The sequence below is a fragment of the Phalacrocorax aristotelis genome, chromosome 7 (assembly GCF_949628215.1).
Source record: "Phalacrocorax aristotelis chromosome 7, bGulAri2.1, whole genome shotgun sequence".
NCBI classification, from domain to species: Eukaryota; Metazoa; Chordata; class Aves; order Suliformes; family Phalacrocoracidae; genus Phalacrocorax; species Phalacrocorax aristotelis.
The window spans coordinates 52,126,002-52,141,706 of NC_134282.1; the positions used below are offsets into that span (position 1 = coordinate 52,126,002).

General features: G+C 54.3%; 2 protein-coding genes and 1 long non-coding RNA gene across 7 annotated transcripts; 2 read left to right on the forward strand and 1 right to left on the reverse strand.

Annotated features, from left to right (window-relative positions):
* The first annotated feature begins 57 nt into the window (after nt 1-57).
* Nucleotides 58-6,425, forward strand: RASL12 (RAS like family 12). 3 transcript variants are annotated; one of them, XM_075100724.1, is made up of 6 exons: nt 58-2,160; nt 2,444-2,560; nt 2,671-2,727; nt 3,864-3,937; nt 4,031-4,221; nt 5,075-6,425. In XM_075100724.1, the coding sequence occupies exons 2-6, from the start codon at nt 2,452-2,454 to the stop codon at nt 5,457-5,459; spliced, it is 816 nt and encodes a 271-aa protein (XP_074956825.1). In that variant the 5' UTR covers nt 58-2,160; nt 2,444-2,451; the 3' UTR covers nt 5,460-6,425. The 3 variants fall into 3 exon arrangements, with proteins under 3 accessions (XP_074956825.1, XP_074956824.1, XP_074956826.1); XM_075100723.1 differs by lacking the exon at nt 58-2,160 and having other exon boundaries at nt 2,202-2,560; XM_075100725.1 differs by lacking the exon at nt 58-2,160 and having other exon boundaries at nt 2,202-2,560; nt 5,079-6,425.
* A 37-nt stretch (nt 6,426-6,462) lies between these two features.
* SLC51B (SLC51 subunit beta) lies at nt 6,463-10,983 on the reverse strand. The gene is made up of 5 exons (XM_075100726.1): nt 10,892-10,983; nt 9,371-9,745; nt 8,924-9,067; nt 7,981-8,071; nt 6,463-7,135 (listed from the first exon to the last, which is right to left on the reverse strand). Exons 1-5 carry the CDS (start codon nt 10,929-10,931, stop codon nt 6,931-6,933), a joined length of 855 nt encoding a protein of 284 aa, XP_074956827.1. The 5' UTR covers nt 10,932-10,983; the 3' UTR covers nt 6,463-6,930.
* Nucleotides 8,542-15,533, forward strand: LOC142060475 (uncharacterized). Of its 3 annotated transcripts, none has more exons than XR_012661759.1 (3): nt 8,661-8,783; nt 8,905-10,087; nt 10,301-15,533. It is a non-coding gene; the product is annotated as an uncharacterized LOC142060475 (long non-coding RNA). The 3 variants fall into 3 exon arrangements; XR_012661758.1 differs by having other exon boundaries at nt 8,665-8,783; nt 8,905-11,014; nt 12,016-15,533; XR_012661757.1 differs by having other exon boundaries at nt 8,542-8,783; nt 8,905-15,533.
* Nucleotides 15,534-15,705: the final 172 nt, after the last annotated feature.

A 15,705-nucleotide genomic window follows, 5' to 3' on the forward strand; every position in this document is an offset into this window, starting at 1 on the left:
GCTGCCCGGCAGCCGCCACGCTGCTGCCTTGTAATATAAATACCTTCAGCTAAAGATAGCCGAGCTCGTGACCGGGGCCTTTCAAAGGCATCCGCCGAGCTCAGCTGCCCACCCAAAACACAGGCAGGGCTCCGGCGTCACGGTTCACGGTGGAGACGCCCGGCTCTATCACGGCTCATCCCACGGAGGATGCCTGGCCACCCTGGGGGAGGCAGGGTTCGTTCTCCCCGCTCTTGGGCATCCTCCTGGCGATGCCCTAAAGAGTCAGTCCCCACCCTGGGGAGGGCAACACATTTGCTTTGCTGGGAAGAGCATGCTGCTGCACTATTTTTTTTTCCCCTTATAAAAGCAGGTTTTACAGCTGCAGGGAGGTAACTGACGTCAGCAAATCTCCGTGCCGTCCATCCCGGCTGTGGGAAAGGGGCTTCACCGCCCCCCGAGCTTGGCCAAGGGCCAAGAGGGCCGTTCCCTTTGCGACCCTCCCCAGGTAGGAGGCATGGAGCAAGCTGGACAACATCCATTCCGGGCACAAGGAGCCATAAACCAGCTTGTGCTTCATCTGAGGGTCCCGTGGTGAGGAAAATGACGTGCAGCAGACCCCTTCTCTCTGGAAAAGTCCCCTCTGGCTGCAGGGCCTGCCCCGCTCCCCTGTAACGCCCGGCTGCGGGCAGAGACACCCCACCCATGACGACTCATGTAGAGGTTGATGGTGAAGAAAAGTGTTATTTGTGGCACGTCCCTCATTTGTGTGCTATTCACAGCTTTTTCTGGCTAGAAATTCCATTTTACCTCTGCCATGGGGTGACAAGAAGGGCCAGCAACAGGGCCCCCAATTCAATACCTGCAGGTGGTCTTTATTTTTTAGGCATAATTTAATCCACCTTGCCAAAGGTGGGGATTTTTTTCTTCCCTCCTTAGCCCCCCATCCCAGCAGCCAGGCACTCCTGTGGCACCATGCGACGGCAAAACCATCACCCCAGGATCGTGGCCCCAGGAGGTTCCCAAAAAACAATCTCAGTTTAGGGGAGAAGGTGACAGCTTTGCACTTGTGTTACTGTCATTGATCCCTACAGGTACCTGGCTTAAAATACCACATTTAGTTCTAATTGCTTTTAAGCATCCTTGACCTGTGTCCAAAAGGGGTGTGTGGGTTGGGGGTCCCCTGATATGCTCTGCTTCCTGCAGGGGAGTGATCCCCATCTGCTCCATCCTCCCCATCCTCCCCATCCTCCCCATCCCTGGGGCTTGCAGGGACTTCCACGCTCCCAGACTATTTTGGGAGGATTTAAAAATATCCTCCCTGCATTAATGGGCAATAATCCCAACGGCGCAGCAGCCCCGCGTGGCCACGGAGCAGCCTTTGCCCCCCAGCCCAGGGTATGGTCCCCTGCGGAAACCCCTCGGGGCTGGCCCGGGGGCCGTATCCTGCTGTCCTGGGCACTGAGCCCCATCCCAAATGGCTGCGATTGCCATGACAACGCTGACTTCAGCCTACGCCACCTACTCGGGCTCCGAGCCCACTGGGTGCTGGCTGATGGCTCGGTGTGGGCAGCAGCGGTGAGTACTCCCTGTGCTCCCCTTTCCCCCCTCGGGATCATGCCTTTTGGGTGGAAAAAGGGGTTTTTTTTTACCCCTGCAAAGTCTCTGCCAACAGCAGAAGGTGTCTGTGCTTAAATGGGCTGGGTAAGTGGCGGACAGGAGGGTGGCTGTGCTGGCAGCATCGTTCCCTGGTGCTGCTCCTGCCTGTGGGAGGTGTAATGAGTGCACTGGCCTCAGCCAGGGGATCGGGACCGGGCTTTTGCTTGCTGGGGGCTTGGCGAGGTGCCAGGGACACAGCGAGGTGGCCACCAAGCACAGGCACCATGGGTTTTGGGGCCGGAGGTCCCTGCCCAAAGCCCCGGGAGCTTGGGGGGCTGGCGTGTGCCCTGCTGGGGGGACCATCCTCGGGGCGGCCGGGGCAGCATGTCCAGCCCGGCGCCGGCGCGGCAGCTTTCCTTACAAGGAGTTTGGCTGGGGCCCGAGCGGTGGGAGCCGCGCTCGCCTCCGCCTGCCTCATTCATCGGCAGCCCCGGCGGCGCAGGGGCCGCTGCTCCCCCGGCCCAGACTCAGCCCTCCCGCACCCCGGTGAGCCCCGCATCTCCTCCGGCGGCAGGTTTTGAGGTGAGAGGTTGCATTTGTTGTCTCTTTCTGGAGTGTGAAGGGTAGGTAGAGGGTGGTGGGGGGGTGTCCCTGTCTTTGCTTGGCTGGAATGCTGGCTGCCAGCGTGGGATGGTGATGCCGGCTGCCCTGGCTCCAGGATGCGGATGGAGAGCAGACCCCCAACCCCAGTGCCTCTGAGCTGCCTTTTCCCTCCACCTGAGGCAGCCCATGAGCCAGGTGGCAAGAAGGTCCCCATCCAGTGTGGCAGCGGGTGCCCCATGTCCCCCCCCGCTGTCTCCCGCAGGACGGAGGATGTCCTCGATGTTCGGCAAACCCCGAGCCAGCGGCGAGCGGCCACCCCAGAGCCCCCTCGCCGAGTGCAACGTGGCCATCCTGGGGTGCCAAGGGGCCGGCAAGTCAGGTGAGACGGGCACCCCGCCGCCATGGGGATGGCAGGGGATCGGGAGGCGTGCTGGGGTGCCGGTGCCGTGGGGGGACGCCCGCTTCACCCGCCTCTTTCACCTCCTGCAGCCCTGACCGTGAAGTTTCTGACCAAGAGGTTCATAAGCGAATATGATCCGAACTTGGGTAAGATGCTTTTTCCATGGGTGGTTCCCCCCCGTTTATCCCTCAAGAGCTCCCACGGAGCATCCTTCCCATCTCCTGCATTTCCTACAGATATATGGCATTTGGGGGTTGGGATGACCAAAACCCAAAATTACATGTAAAACAACGGAAAGGCTGGATTTGACCCAAACCCGGCTGTAAAAACAGAGGTGAAAACAGCTCTTTCCCCACGGGCAAATCCCACGGGGGAACGTCGGCTCCTCGCATCGCCCTGAAGAAATTGGAAGCCAAATTACTGCGGGTCCTTGGGGAGCATCTCGTGCCTCTGCTCACTCCTGGGGGTGTCGGGCAGGGGAAGGACTGGGGAACGAGTGGGGGCCACAGAGTGGGCGGCCCTGTGGGCTGCGCTTTGCAGTGAGCTGTTCTGGGCATTTTTTTTTCCACTCGTTTGAGTAATTAATAACTGTTTTCCTAGGCCTGACTCCAGGGTGCGGGGAAGAACCATAAATGATTTATTGGGGACATTAGGGAGATATGGACCTTGTCCAGGAACTGACTCCAGACCCTAATAACTCAGCAACTCTCAGGAAAGAAGGATAAATCCTTTCCTACTCAGATCTTTTTTGGGAATGTGGTTTCATCTTCCCACGTCAAAACCTTTCCGAAACGCATCCATTAGGACCCGGCTGGGAGAAGGCATCTTTCTCCCAGGGGAATGGCTGAGCAGCGATCCCTGCCTGCCCTCTTTCCAAAAGAAAGGGCTGCTCCTTTTGCCTGATTTATTGGGAAACAGCCCCAGTGTCAAGCCCCCAGCTTGCTTTATCTCACCAGGTTGTGGCATTTAGATAAGGGCTGAGCCCCAGGCGCAGCGATGGCTGTGCTGGGCTCCTTCCCCTCCCCCCTTCTCCCGCAGGAGCCCACACTTGCAGCACGCAGCGGGAAATAGCTGCTCCCAGCTGGGCTTGCCCAGCAGCGTCACCACCAGCCCCCCAGATAATGTTGTCTCAGGGAGGAGTGAGATGGGAGGTGCTGGTGGAGGATGCTCCACATGAGAAGATAAGCTTTTTCCACAGTGTCCCAAGCATCTGGGGCTTTGCTTGGCTTTAGAGAAGATGGGACGTCCCAGGCCATCCTCACAACCTCCCTTCTCCTTGCAGAGGACACCTACAGCTCGGAGGAGCTGGTGGACCAGCAGCCCGTGCTGCTGAAGGTGATGGACACCGCCGACCAGGTGAGGCACCGGGGCACCGCTGGTGCCAAATGCCCGGTGTGACGTGGCTGTACCACGGCTGGACCATGGCTCAGCTGCTCCTCTCATCCCCAGGATGGCCCCGTGAACTGCGAGCGCTACCTGTGCTGGGCCAGCGCCTTCCTTGTCGTCTACAGCATCGACGATAGGAAGAGCTTCGAGGGCTGCCAGCGCTACCTGGAGGTCCTCGCCCTGCACGCGAGGGGTTGCCAGCGCCGCTGCCCCATGCTCCTGCTGGGCAACAAGCTGGACATGGAGCAATACAGGTATTGGGCGTGGGGTGAGGCTGTCTTTTCCCAGTGGGGGAAAGTTCACAGATCACCCCCCATCCCTCCAGCTGGGATGCAAAACCCAAATCTGACTTTTTTTGTGGTTATTTCCACCCCGTTGGTATTCACCATGTCCTCCCACATCTCCGAGGTTCCTGCTTTCCCGCCCAGAGGATGATGTGTTTATTTTGAGCCCGTTGGTATTTTCAGCGGGTTGTTTTTCGGCTGCGTGGTAAGGCAGCGTCACCGTCCCCAAGCAGGGCTTGAGCCCGCTCCAGCTCCTCGCTCCCCTCCGGACGTGCCCTTTCCCTGGAGCCCTTTCTCGCCCCGTCCCCGCTGCCAGGACTGGATGTCCCCAGTGTGTTTTTCTGGCCTTTTGTGCCACTCTGGGGCCGTGCTGAGCGTTGGTCCCATGGGTCCTTGAGTCACGCGCGTTGCTGAACACCCCTGTGCATTGCTGAACCGCCCCCCCACCCCGTGCTCCTGGCACGGAGGCTCCCCCCTCCCCACAGCAAGGACCTGCCCCATCTCCTCCCCGCTTCCCAGGGCGCTGCTGTCGCATCCAGCCCCCTGCGTCACCGGCACGCGTCCCTGGCACGGCAGGTTGCATGATTCCCCAGGGATCCGCGCAACACCTTCCTCTGGGATTCTGGGAAAGGCAAAACTGTTTTGGACTCATGTCTCCTGCTTGTCCCAGGACAGGGGAATGAGTGGGTGCTGCCCCAGCACTCAGCAGGAAGCAGGTGTGGGACGTGGGCTCCGTTGCTCCCCACCTGCACCCCTTGCTCCCCTTTTTGGGTGGTTGCAGCACCCCAAGGGATGCTGCACCCATCCCCTCCACTCCCGCCAGGAAGGTGCCGGCAGCCGAAGGGATGTCCCTGGCGAGCAGGTTTGGGTGTCTCTTCTACGAGGTGTCGGCGTGCCAGGACTTCGCGGGGGTGCAGCATGTCTTCCACGAAGCCGTGCGGGAGGTGCGGCGCCAGGCAGAGCAGAGCCTGCCCGTCCGGCCGCTCTTCATCACCGAGGAGCGTGCCTGCCCGCCGGTGGCCACGCCGGTTGCCCTGCCCACCCACCACGGCTTGGCCAGCTGCACCTTCAACACCCTCTCCACCGTCAACTACAAGGAGATCCCCTCGGTAGCCCAGGCCAAGCTGGTCACCGTCAAGTCCTCGCGGGCTCAGAGCAAGAGGAAAGCTCCCACGCTCACCTTGCTGAAAGGTTTCAAGATATTTTAGGATGCGTCCCTGTGGGTTGCGAGAGACTCCCCTGTCCCCTTGGCTCCGCCAGGGCTGAGACCATCCATGACGGACTCACAGGCACCGCAGCAGGCGCTGGCGGACAGTGGACCCGGTCTCTACGCCTGGGCAAAGCCTGCGGTGACAATTCGGTGAGCAGACGGGGTGCCCAGAGTCCAAAATCGGCTGTGGCATTGCTCCGCCTGCCCCCGCCTCGGCTTTCGTCCGCCCTGGCTGAGCGCTGCCGCCGTGTTCGCACCCCACCCTGCCACCGGCACCAGGGCCAGCCCGGCTTTCCATGCGGATCCGAGCAGTTCCCAGAGCAGCCGGAGCTGCAGGTACTGCCAGGAGGGTGAGGGCCGTCCCCGGGGCTCCCCAGCCCGCTTGGGCATTTGGCACATGGCGATGGGAGCCCAGAAAGGGGGCTTTCATCGTTAATCAAGCTTGGAGGCACCCATCTCGTTCGTCTCGCGTGTCCCCTGATGGAGCAATACGTAGGAGGAGTTTATATTTTTTTTAAATCCGAACAAGAAAGGTGCAGCTATTGTTTCAGCTGACTGAAGGCCTCAGGTGTCCTGAAACTGATCCCCAAGCACCCAAATAATTCATACCAAAATAGCCGGGTTTTTAATCAACTTTTTACACTATAGTGTTCCTTTTCAAAGGCTTTGCAAGGAGAGATGCTTCACCGACGAGGACACCCTCCGGAAAGCCTTAGTTTAGAAGACTGATGTATTTCTAAAAATGTCTTAAATTATTTGATGGCTTTTACATGTGCCCAGTGAAGGGCGTGAAGTGAATCCTAAAGGCGACTGGGCTCTGCCTGTGCCCAAGCCGGGGCCAAGGGCTGCGCGTTCGGCTTCTTTTGCTCTATCAGGTTAAACGTTCTGCTTCTCCTGGGAGTTGCAGTTACTCTGCAGAGTAAAATATCCACATGTATATTTGTACATATATACATATATATATATGACCTTGCTGATAGAGAGAGAGATTCAATATGGGATTTCGATCAACCACTTTGGAAAGTATTTTAATAAAGACAATTTCTGAAAAGAACACAAACGCCTCCGCTTCAGTGCGGCTGTTTTCCTGACGGGACATGACGGCACGTTCCCAGGCTGGCCACAGCAAAAGCCTCCCACCTCCCATCTCCCACCTCCGGTCCCAGCTCGGCTCCCGCCCGTTTGCGGGAGGCAGGCGGCATCTGCGGGAAGCTGGCGCGGGGGAGAGGGCGGGAGGCAGCCAAGCGCAGCCGGTGAAGGGCAGCCAGCCGGGAGCTGAAACAGGGCAGGCACGGCTTTGCCTCGAGTCCAGCGCCACTTCTGCTGGTGCAGCTCTGCTGCTTTCTTTTTTCACTCTGTTTCCTCAGGTTAAACTGCATTTTTAAACGTCCATCACTATGAATTGAGACATCCTGACACATTCTTTAGGGCCTAAACAGTTTGACTTCAGCTGCCAGTATCTGGTGTCCTCAGCTCTCTGTGTACAGAGACGTGACGGTCCCGTCCTTCCACTGGACCACCACATCTCCCGATCTCCTATCCTGGGGCACCGGCTCCTGCTTCGGCAGTTTGGCCAGGCTGTATTCCTCCATAAGCATCAGGCTTTGCTTGGCTTCCAGCTCAGCCTCCTGGGCGGTTTGCAACGCTTCTCTGTACATGTGGATCTTCCTTTTCCTGCAGGGAAGGCATGAAAGGGAAATGCGGAGTGAAGCGGCGAGCGCAGCCCGCACCTGGGGCAGGCGTCGACCCCCAGAGACGGTGACATCCGTCTCTTCGCACCTTGGCCCCGGGGACGCATTAGCCACTTACGGGCAAACCCCGCCAGCTGCACTGCGTCGTGTCAGCGGCCTGAAGGGTCTGAGTACGTGCAGCCACGGGGCTTACACTCAGAGAGCACACAGCGCACCACATCGCCCAAAGCGAGGCCGTAACGCCCAGCAAGCCGTCGTTACAATGAGAGCCTGGCAGACTTGTAACACTAGCTCTTTTTCTCTCATTTTAAGATGAAAGCTCTGACCCAGATGGAAGTTTTCTCGCTGTAGAAGACAGCGGTGGCTCCTCAGCTGCAGGGTGGTTGTGCAGCGGTACGGCCCAGGGGAACACTGTGGGAATGCGGACGGGGAAAGGCTGGGGAGTCCTGCTCTGGAGCCCCTCTATGCCCCTGCGCTTGTGGGCGAGCACCTCACACCACACATGTAACGTCACTTCCCTCCCAACAGCCCTGCTGGGCTGGGCAGAGCTGCTGCAGACAGTTTACCAGTGAGGATCCAGGGCCTGGAGAGGTGAAATGGCTCATTCCAAGTGACACACGAGGAGAGGAGGGAGTCAGGCAAGGTCTTACACGAAGTACAGTTCAAAAGGATATTTTTTTTTCTTTGCTCTTGTCCCCATTGCTCAGGGCTTGTTCCTGCCCTGTGTCTCAGCACGCTGCCCCCACCGCCAAACCCACGTCTGTCTGCCTGGGGCAGGTCTCAGCACACCACCACGCACCAAAAGACCGCCAGATTTTCCTGACTCACCTGTTTCGCACAATGTTAATGGCCAGCAGGAGAACACCCAAAATCAGGGCCACGAAGGAAAGTGCAAGAACAGAGTAATTCCACGCTGATGCTGGGGGAAAGCATGGAGAGGCAGCATTAGCGTGCACAGAGCAGCATGGCCCACAGAGCCCAGCCAAGCATTTCCTGAGGATCCCCAAGGTCAGAGTGCCATGGCTTGGCTGCAGGATGAGGGCAGAGGTGCTGGTGTCCAGCTCAGCACCCAGAGCAGAGCACCCAGGTCACATTTCTGGGGATAACCTCAGGCAACTCCCCCTCCCTGGGCAGGAGACTTACACAACTGCTTTTGGCTGCTCACAGCCCCCCGCCTTGGGCTCTGTCTCTCTCACACCGACCACATCTGCCTCGCATAGCTTTTCAGCCTTGCCTGAGACCTGTGGGTGGCTGTGCCCGAGGGTGGGAGCAAGGCTGAGAGCTGCAGCATCCCACTGTGAGCACTGCTGGAAGGGCTCCGCCACTCTCAGCCTTCCTCACCGCTGCCACGCTCAGCCAGATAGATTTTGCCTTCCAACACCGGCTGGGGAGTGCAGCACGGATGGCAGCAGATGCTCCGTCCTTGATTTCTGTGGCTTTGAAGTTGATCCTTGGGGCACCGACCTGCTCATATTGATCTGCTCCCTCCACCCTACCAAAATCACTGGTCACCCCAGACCTTTGGTCTTTTGGCAGGCTGTGCCTGGAAAGAGGCTGAAGCACTCTGTGAGGAGATACTCTCTCAGCAAACCCTAATGCCTGTCTTCACCCATGGCCTGCTTCTTCTGGAGGTGAGACTGCGGGTTTATATATCTGGGGTAAATCACCTCCTCGGGTAATTCCCTTGGGTGACTCCTTTAGGCAGGAGGGTTAACAGCAAGGGCTCTATCTCTGTTTCAACTCTCAACTCAGGAATGTCAATGGGACTTACGGTCTTCTCTGCGGAAGAACCAGAGCAGCTCCTCCAGCTCTTCTTCACTTACACCCAGCGCCAGGGTCACGTTGTCTGCCACGTGGTCGTACGAGTCTGTGCTGGCAAGGGCTGCAAGGAAGTACCTGCCTTGCTCTGCCTTGGCTGTGGAGGAAAAGAACAGAGAGGCACAATGGTCGCTCACTGCAATACTTCAGGCCAGGAACAGCCTTCCCCTTGGCTCCCAGGGGTGCCCGCCACGCCCATCCAAGCATGCAGGAGACTGCCATGAGGGCACAGCCTTATCTCACACACCAAGAAGTGGAGAGCATTCCTGGCTTACACTGCAGAACCCATTATGGTAGGGCACCCGGGGTTGGAAAGACCCGAGGACACTGACTGTGCCTTTCCACATTCCCCAACAGTGTGTGTGCGTGTACCACTGGTCCCTGGATGTGCGGCACTTACCTGCTTTCTCCTCGCACACGCTCCTGTCCGCAGCATCTTGCCATTGGGCCTTCAGGCCTTTCACATTATTGAGAGCGACTCCTTTCCTATTCGCCACCAGGTAGCCCTGGCTGCTGCCCAGAGGAGAAAGCAGAGAATTCGAGCAGTCCCAGCTCGTGTAGCCCACGCTGCCACAGAGACTCATCTGCACACTGCCAGCCCCCACCACGGAGAGGCAGCTCTGCGTGCCGTGATTCATCAAAGAATGGCCTTGCCAAGACCAGTCCTGGAAATCTGACTCTGGATTACAGTCCTCCAGCAGCAAATTCCCATCCATCTGGCTGGCTTGTAAACACAGCTTGACTTTAGCATTTTTCATCAGAAAAGCTTCAGTGTCTGCAATGAAACCAGCATATGAGTGTGGCCACTCCCTAAGCACAGGATATACACGCGCACAGAGGGTGTAGGGCAGATGGGAACGATACCCAATTCTGGAACTGGGATATCAGCGTAGGGCAAAAGGCAGTCAAAAGGCAAACTGCCTCCAGGCCAGCTTATCTCTGCCAGGGCTGCTGGGCTTGTAGCTAAGCTTTCCCTAACCCAAGCTTCTCAGCAAACATGGCTCAAGCACACCCTTTTGGGTGGGTCCTAGGAAGCCCAGCTAGACTTGGGCTTGCGACTAGAGTTGAGCTCTGTTTGAAGCTCTGTCTGTAGCTGTTCCCTAGAGAAGAGATGAGGGTAAGCTCCTCTCCTAAACTTGAGCTCTGCTGGGTCCCCTGGTGTGCTGGCTGGTTCCAGCCCACAGCACTGCCCAGCATGGCCCAAGCTTAGTCCCTTCCTGCTGATTCTGGGAGGTGGGAGGCTGTTCTCTTGGTTTGTTCCAAGAGGCAGAGGAGACTCAGACCCTTTGGTGAGCCTCATTGCTGGCTTCTCATTCGCCTCTGGGGACAGACAGCTGCTCCAGCTGGATGAACTAGGAACTACTTCCAACATCTCTACTTCTGGAGAACCAGAGCAGGTAAGGGTTTGGGGCTCAGGTCTTTCCGGCTCTGCTGTCTAACCTTAAAGTGTCAGCTGGAACACCCTTCTGCACAGTGGAGGTGCAGATCATCCCAACAGCCATTGATATTGGGTCAAAAAAAATCAAATCTCCCTAAGTCAGATGTCAAAGAGATTGCAACAGTGCTGTGAGTACAAGCTTAGGGTGCAACCTTCTCCATGATTGTGCCAGGCTGCTGCTGGTGCATACTGAGGAAAATGAGCCCATGGAGAGGAAGAAACAGTATTTCCAGAAAGTTAACATCTTTAATGCATGCCTTTGCCATAATACTACCTGTCTGTGTCTGCCCTTGGCCAGTGGGGTGTTCATAAGGTCATACAACAATGCTGGAAACTCTTGGACATGTACCATGAACCTGCCCTGCAGACAATGACTTGTAAACCCTGCTGAGCCTGGCGTGGGTAAGGGTCTGTGAAGAAACAAAGCCTCCGCACGTGTGACCTACTTCACCCACACTGTCATCCTCTAAGCCAAGACTCTACCTTGCAGGAGGAAAAATGGGATTATCCAGAAGAACTTCATATTTGTGTGTGTGGCTGGAATGGATCAGGCCTTCACCAGTGTTTCTTCAGTGCGCAGATGCCTGGGAAAGAGAGAGCCAAGAGGTGAGGGGTAACCCGGCAGCATCCCCTGCTAGCTGCCGCTGTCTGGTGCCACTGGTTTTATCAGTGGGAGCCCTGAATTTATATGAATTATTACTCATAGGGACTGGATACAGCAGGCCAGCATGTCTCTCCTCTGGTGTCTACAGCAGATGAAAGGAGACAAAAGCACATGTAGAAGTGATGATCTTTTAAACGACTCTGCACTTATGCTGATTTCCCTCCCTGCTCCAGCTCTGTATTGAGAGAGGGGACCTGGTGTACCCCTGCAGCTACAGCATCTGTTTTCTTCTGTGAACATGAGTCTGAGCTGCCAGGACAGTGTGAGGACATCTTGGGAGCCACTGGGGTGATAGCAGACTGGGTCTGGCACAGAGTCTGCTGCCCAGGGTTGGACCCCTTGCCTAGGTGACCCCATGCAGATGCGAGCTCGGCTACTGAGAGCCAGCCCCTCACCAGCTAACCTCGCTACTTCCCTCCTTGCTCCCCTGCCACAATCCTTAGAGAATACATACTTTGTGGACTGTGACTACGTGCTGCCAATTCATGGACCGCAGAACAAGGGTGTGGAGACGAGGAAGTGGAGGGCTCGGCTCCAAGAGGAGGTACAGACTCCTTGCCATTGAGGCAAAGGTATCTCCCATCCCTCAGAGAAGCAGAGGGCTCCTCCTCGACCTTTAGTCCCTCATTTGTCAGTGGCATCAATCCAGCTTTTATGGCTGCTTGTCCAACTCAGTTCTTCAGCCTCCTTTGGAGGGAGCTGACCAGAGCAGAGGGTTTCTGTCTGCCTACTGAGTTAGTTTGAGACAATTAGGTAGCTCTCCCCAGCCCACTGCTCTGCTGCTGCTCACTGGCCTCATCTGAACCATGACCCGCTTGCAGGTGAATGACACCACAACACATGTGTCCCTCAGACACGCTGGCCCCACAGGCCATTAATTATTATATGAAGACTCAGACTTTTACAACTGCCTGATACTCTCAACTTTTACCTGCCTTTGTAGTGTGGCCTGACAGTGTCTGGAACTGTTCTGTGGAGATCGCCCACGAGCGTGCCAGGCGTGTCAACAACGCCGCTGCTGACTCCTCAGGGAAGCATTTGTCCTATCGGTTATAGACCTAATGATTGCTACTATTTTACCCCCTTCTCAATGTCTTCACAATTCAAAGTTCACATTTTATAGCCAACCAGGCATGCAGGCTTGCTCCCTGCTGCCAGAAAACCACTTGTTAGCAATTCTTTGAGGTCGGGACTCTGAAATACATGGTCCACTTTGACTCCGTATTTCAGAAAATATGGGTAAAGCTGCTCCCTGCAGTTAGGTATGCCAATTACCTTACCGTCCAGGTAAGCTTTAGCTTATGCACATGGATCAGTCCTTAGAAAGGAGGAAATAAAGCCTTGATGCCAATGAAATCAAGTTACAAGTCTCCTACACCCTGACGAGAAGTGCCACTTGAATATGTTAAATCTTGCTGTGCAAGGCTTCTGTCTAATCATTTGCTTGAACAGGAATATTTGGCATGCATGTTGCTGATTTTCTCCTAAGGTGTTTCATAACTTGTGGGCCACGTCCCGGCGTCCGCACTAAAGCTGCCATGCACAGCAGGGGTGCTAGAAAGCTGCTCAAAGTATTTCACTACTTCACAAAGTAGCGACCACCAAATCTCCCCCAGACATGGGAGGCCAGAACTTCTCAGGTACAATACAGTAGCAGAACGGATATTTATCGTGCATTAACAGGAAATTCAGGTAAAAAACGTTGATAAAGATCTTTTACATCTATACCAAAGTGACCAAACTAGTTTGGAAGTTTCATTCATTGAAGCTACAAAACAAAGCATTCTCAGGCCAGTGTATCTACCCCAGCGGTGAGCCTGAGTAGGATCCAGAACACTGCCTGCACCACCAGTTTCCCCAGTAAGGAAACAGTGAGACCCATAATTGGGCTGGACGTGCTCTGCAGGGTTTGGATCTTCCAGCCTGAAAGAGAGATTTTTAAAGTCATCTCCTCCAGCTTTCCCCACACAGCTGCTCTGCCCCGCTTCCCACATCGCAGCGTGGGTGAGCACTGCTCCACCAAACAAGCTGAGAGAGCATGGGTGATGTCTTCACCCTTGCTCCCTTGCCCACACGTTTCAGCTCTCACTCTGGCTGCTGTTGGATGGGGATGAGCCCTTAGATCCCAGCCTTTGACAACTCAAAGCTGCCAACTTCAGCCTCCTAGTCCTCTGAAGACACCCAAGACCCTTCTGAGGTTGCTTCCCAGCTTGGGTACAATACGAGGAACTCAAATGAGCAAAAGCTCATGCGTTTTAAGCTTGTATGGAAGGAGGTAGAAAGAACAGAGAGGCCAGCACCTCTCAAGGAAACATTTTGCCTGAGCTATTTTGAGTTTATACTTACACCTGAACAATTTTGTCATTTTTTTCTTTTTGCAAATGAGATTTTCACATCAAAAGCTGCAAAATCTATACACTGTGCATACTTCAGGAACAAAGAGCCACTAGCCAGTGCTGTCCCAAATCCTCTTGTTCAAAATGAGGACCTGTGGACTTCGGTGGTATCCAATGAAATCTAAAGAAAGTACAGAAAAATGGCAAGTGACTGATTTTTGCCCTACATATTGATCTCAGCACTTAAGTGGTAAAATCCTTCCTCATGATGGAAGCCTTTGGAGATATGAGACCCACCACATGCACAAGGCAGAGCTGAGGGATCAGTGTTCTAAAGGCTGGCATAACCTGTCGAGGGGCCCGTCCTGTGCAGGAACACGCAGGTCCCCAGCTGCTTGTGGACTCTTTCCAGGCAGGGCACTGCATGCAGTGCTGCGAAACCATGGTGTGCTTTGTATGATGGTTTTTATCAGGTCTAATATTTGAGGCTGCTTTCCAAGCCAGACGGTGCCCCCACTCTGCAAATGACAAGTCTTGAGATACTTGCTATAGCTGTATAAGTAAAGACGGGGGAAAAAAGTCTTCTGGAAAGACTATCAAGTGCAGCTTCTGCTAAGATGACAATGTCCTTCTGGACACTCTACTCACCACACCGTATGGGGCAATGCACTTATAACGTCCCAGTCTTTGTAAAATAGTCTCCCCTTGTCATTCAGACTCTCTCTCTGGTAGTTATCTTATCTTAGCTGATTGTGTTAAAATGCGTCAGTTATTCTAAATACATTATAAAAGTGGTATGCCCTGTCTTTGGGATTCACAGAGGATATACAACGGCATACCACGGAGATACAAATGAAACAAATGGATGGGCTGGGTTATACAGATACATTAAGGACCGAGTTCAATTAAAGAACACAAGAAAAATGTTTAATATTTAAAACACTAAAGCAAGAAGGCAGTCTGTACTATTTTTTAATCTTTGTAAAGTCAAAAGTTAAGGAGCAAATCTGAGTTGCATTAAATATTTTCCTTTGACTGCTTTCCAGGCTGTTTATATGTAGGAGTTATCCCAGCCTGCTTCTCACTTGCTATTCAGTCTCTCCTTAAACAAGTCATACAGCCTTTGCTTAAAATTTCCAAGAAGCCGAGCTTTCTAACGGAAATAAATAAATAAGCCTTTCTTCGCAGATAGCTATAAATTAAACCACCAGCTAGTGCACCAGGAATGTCCGTTAATCTCCGTTAACTCACCAGAAACATGCAGTTCCCAGCAGAGAGGAAGCTACATTTCTTCTTTAAGCCCTCCTGTCTGAAGACGTCTTCTCCGAGCACCCGTCAGTGCCTTAAGACAGCAACAAGGTTGCCTTTCCTCCTACCCTCGGTATGCTATGAGCTGTGATTCATTCTGCTTCTGAGTCATGTGTGAAGGCCAGTACAACAGGTGAGGTTTGCTCCAGCCCCTGAAAAAAACACACCTCTTTAGTGGGACCATTTACAGCATGGGGGGAATGACCTCTTCCCAAAGAATGAACTGTAGGAACTTCCAGCTTATTTGCTCAAGTTATTGGCATAATCAGTATTAAAAAAGCATGCCAAGTGGAATGACAGTAATAAGTTACCCTGGGGTGAAAATAAACGATAACATTCGCTCTGTCTGGCTCAGTCCTGATTGCATAAAGGAAGCATGTCCTGATAAAGCAGATATTAGCCTTTTTTTTTTTTTTTTTTAAGTGAACGGTCATTCTAAGGCTCTCAGAGCATCTTACAAGAGTGGCTGTCTTTGCAGGCAAAGCACAAAGCACCCATCAGAGATTTTGCCACCCCTGTTTCACAGGTACTGGCAACAGAGTTGGCTAAGTCAATGGGTTACTGAGAGGTTTTGCTGCATTACAAGGCTGACGTGCTGCCTTTTCATGCCAGCCACATTTGGGAAGGAGGATTCCTCCTCCCTGAACCATCTGATCCATGGATGGAGCCGCACACCGCAAAGCAAGCTAGATACCTCTCAGCGATGGCCTTGGAGCACACAACTGGCACTGGTTAGCTCAAGCTTAATTGGAGATGGGCACAGTCTCCTCATGTTCATCCTATTCTCAGCTTGAAATAAAGTGTCTTTGGCATTGAAGCCGCGTTCCAGTGTGATTAATCCTTTAAATCCCACTTCACATCTGATTCAGCGCTTCCTGAGGCTGCCCCTGTGAAATTTCACCCAGCAGACATGCATGCTCCGCAAAGAGAGATGTTTCACTGGTCAGCATCAGCCTGGCAGCGATCGGATGGGAGCTCTCACTCAGAAT

Bases quoted from the DNA above. Each gene is read 5' to 3' on its own strand.
- RASL12 (XM_075100723.1), top strand. From the start codon at position 2,368: ATGAGCCAGGTGGCAAGAAGGTCCCCATCCAGTGTGGCAGCGGGTGCC. The intron at 2,728-3,863 runs GTAAGATGCTTT...TTCTCCTTGCAG, and splicing joins CGAATATGATCCGAACTTGG to AGGACACCTACAGCTCGGAG. The intron at 3,938-4,030 runs GTGAGGCACCGG...TCTCATCCCCAG, and splicing joins TGATGGACACCGCCGACCAG to GATGGCCCCGTGAACTGCGA.
- SLC51B (XM_075100726.1), bottom strand. From the start codon at position 10,931: ATGAAGTTCTTCTGGATAATCCCATTTTTCCTCCTGCAAG. The intron at 9,746-10,891 runs GTAGAGTCTTGG...GTTTCATTGCAG, and splicing joins CCCATTTTTCCTCCTGCAAG to ACACTGAAGCTTTTCTGATG. The intron at 7,136-7,980 runs GTGAGTCAGGAA...CCTTCCCTGCAG, and splicing joins ATTAACATTGTGCGAAACAG to GAAAAGGAAGATCCACATGT.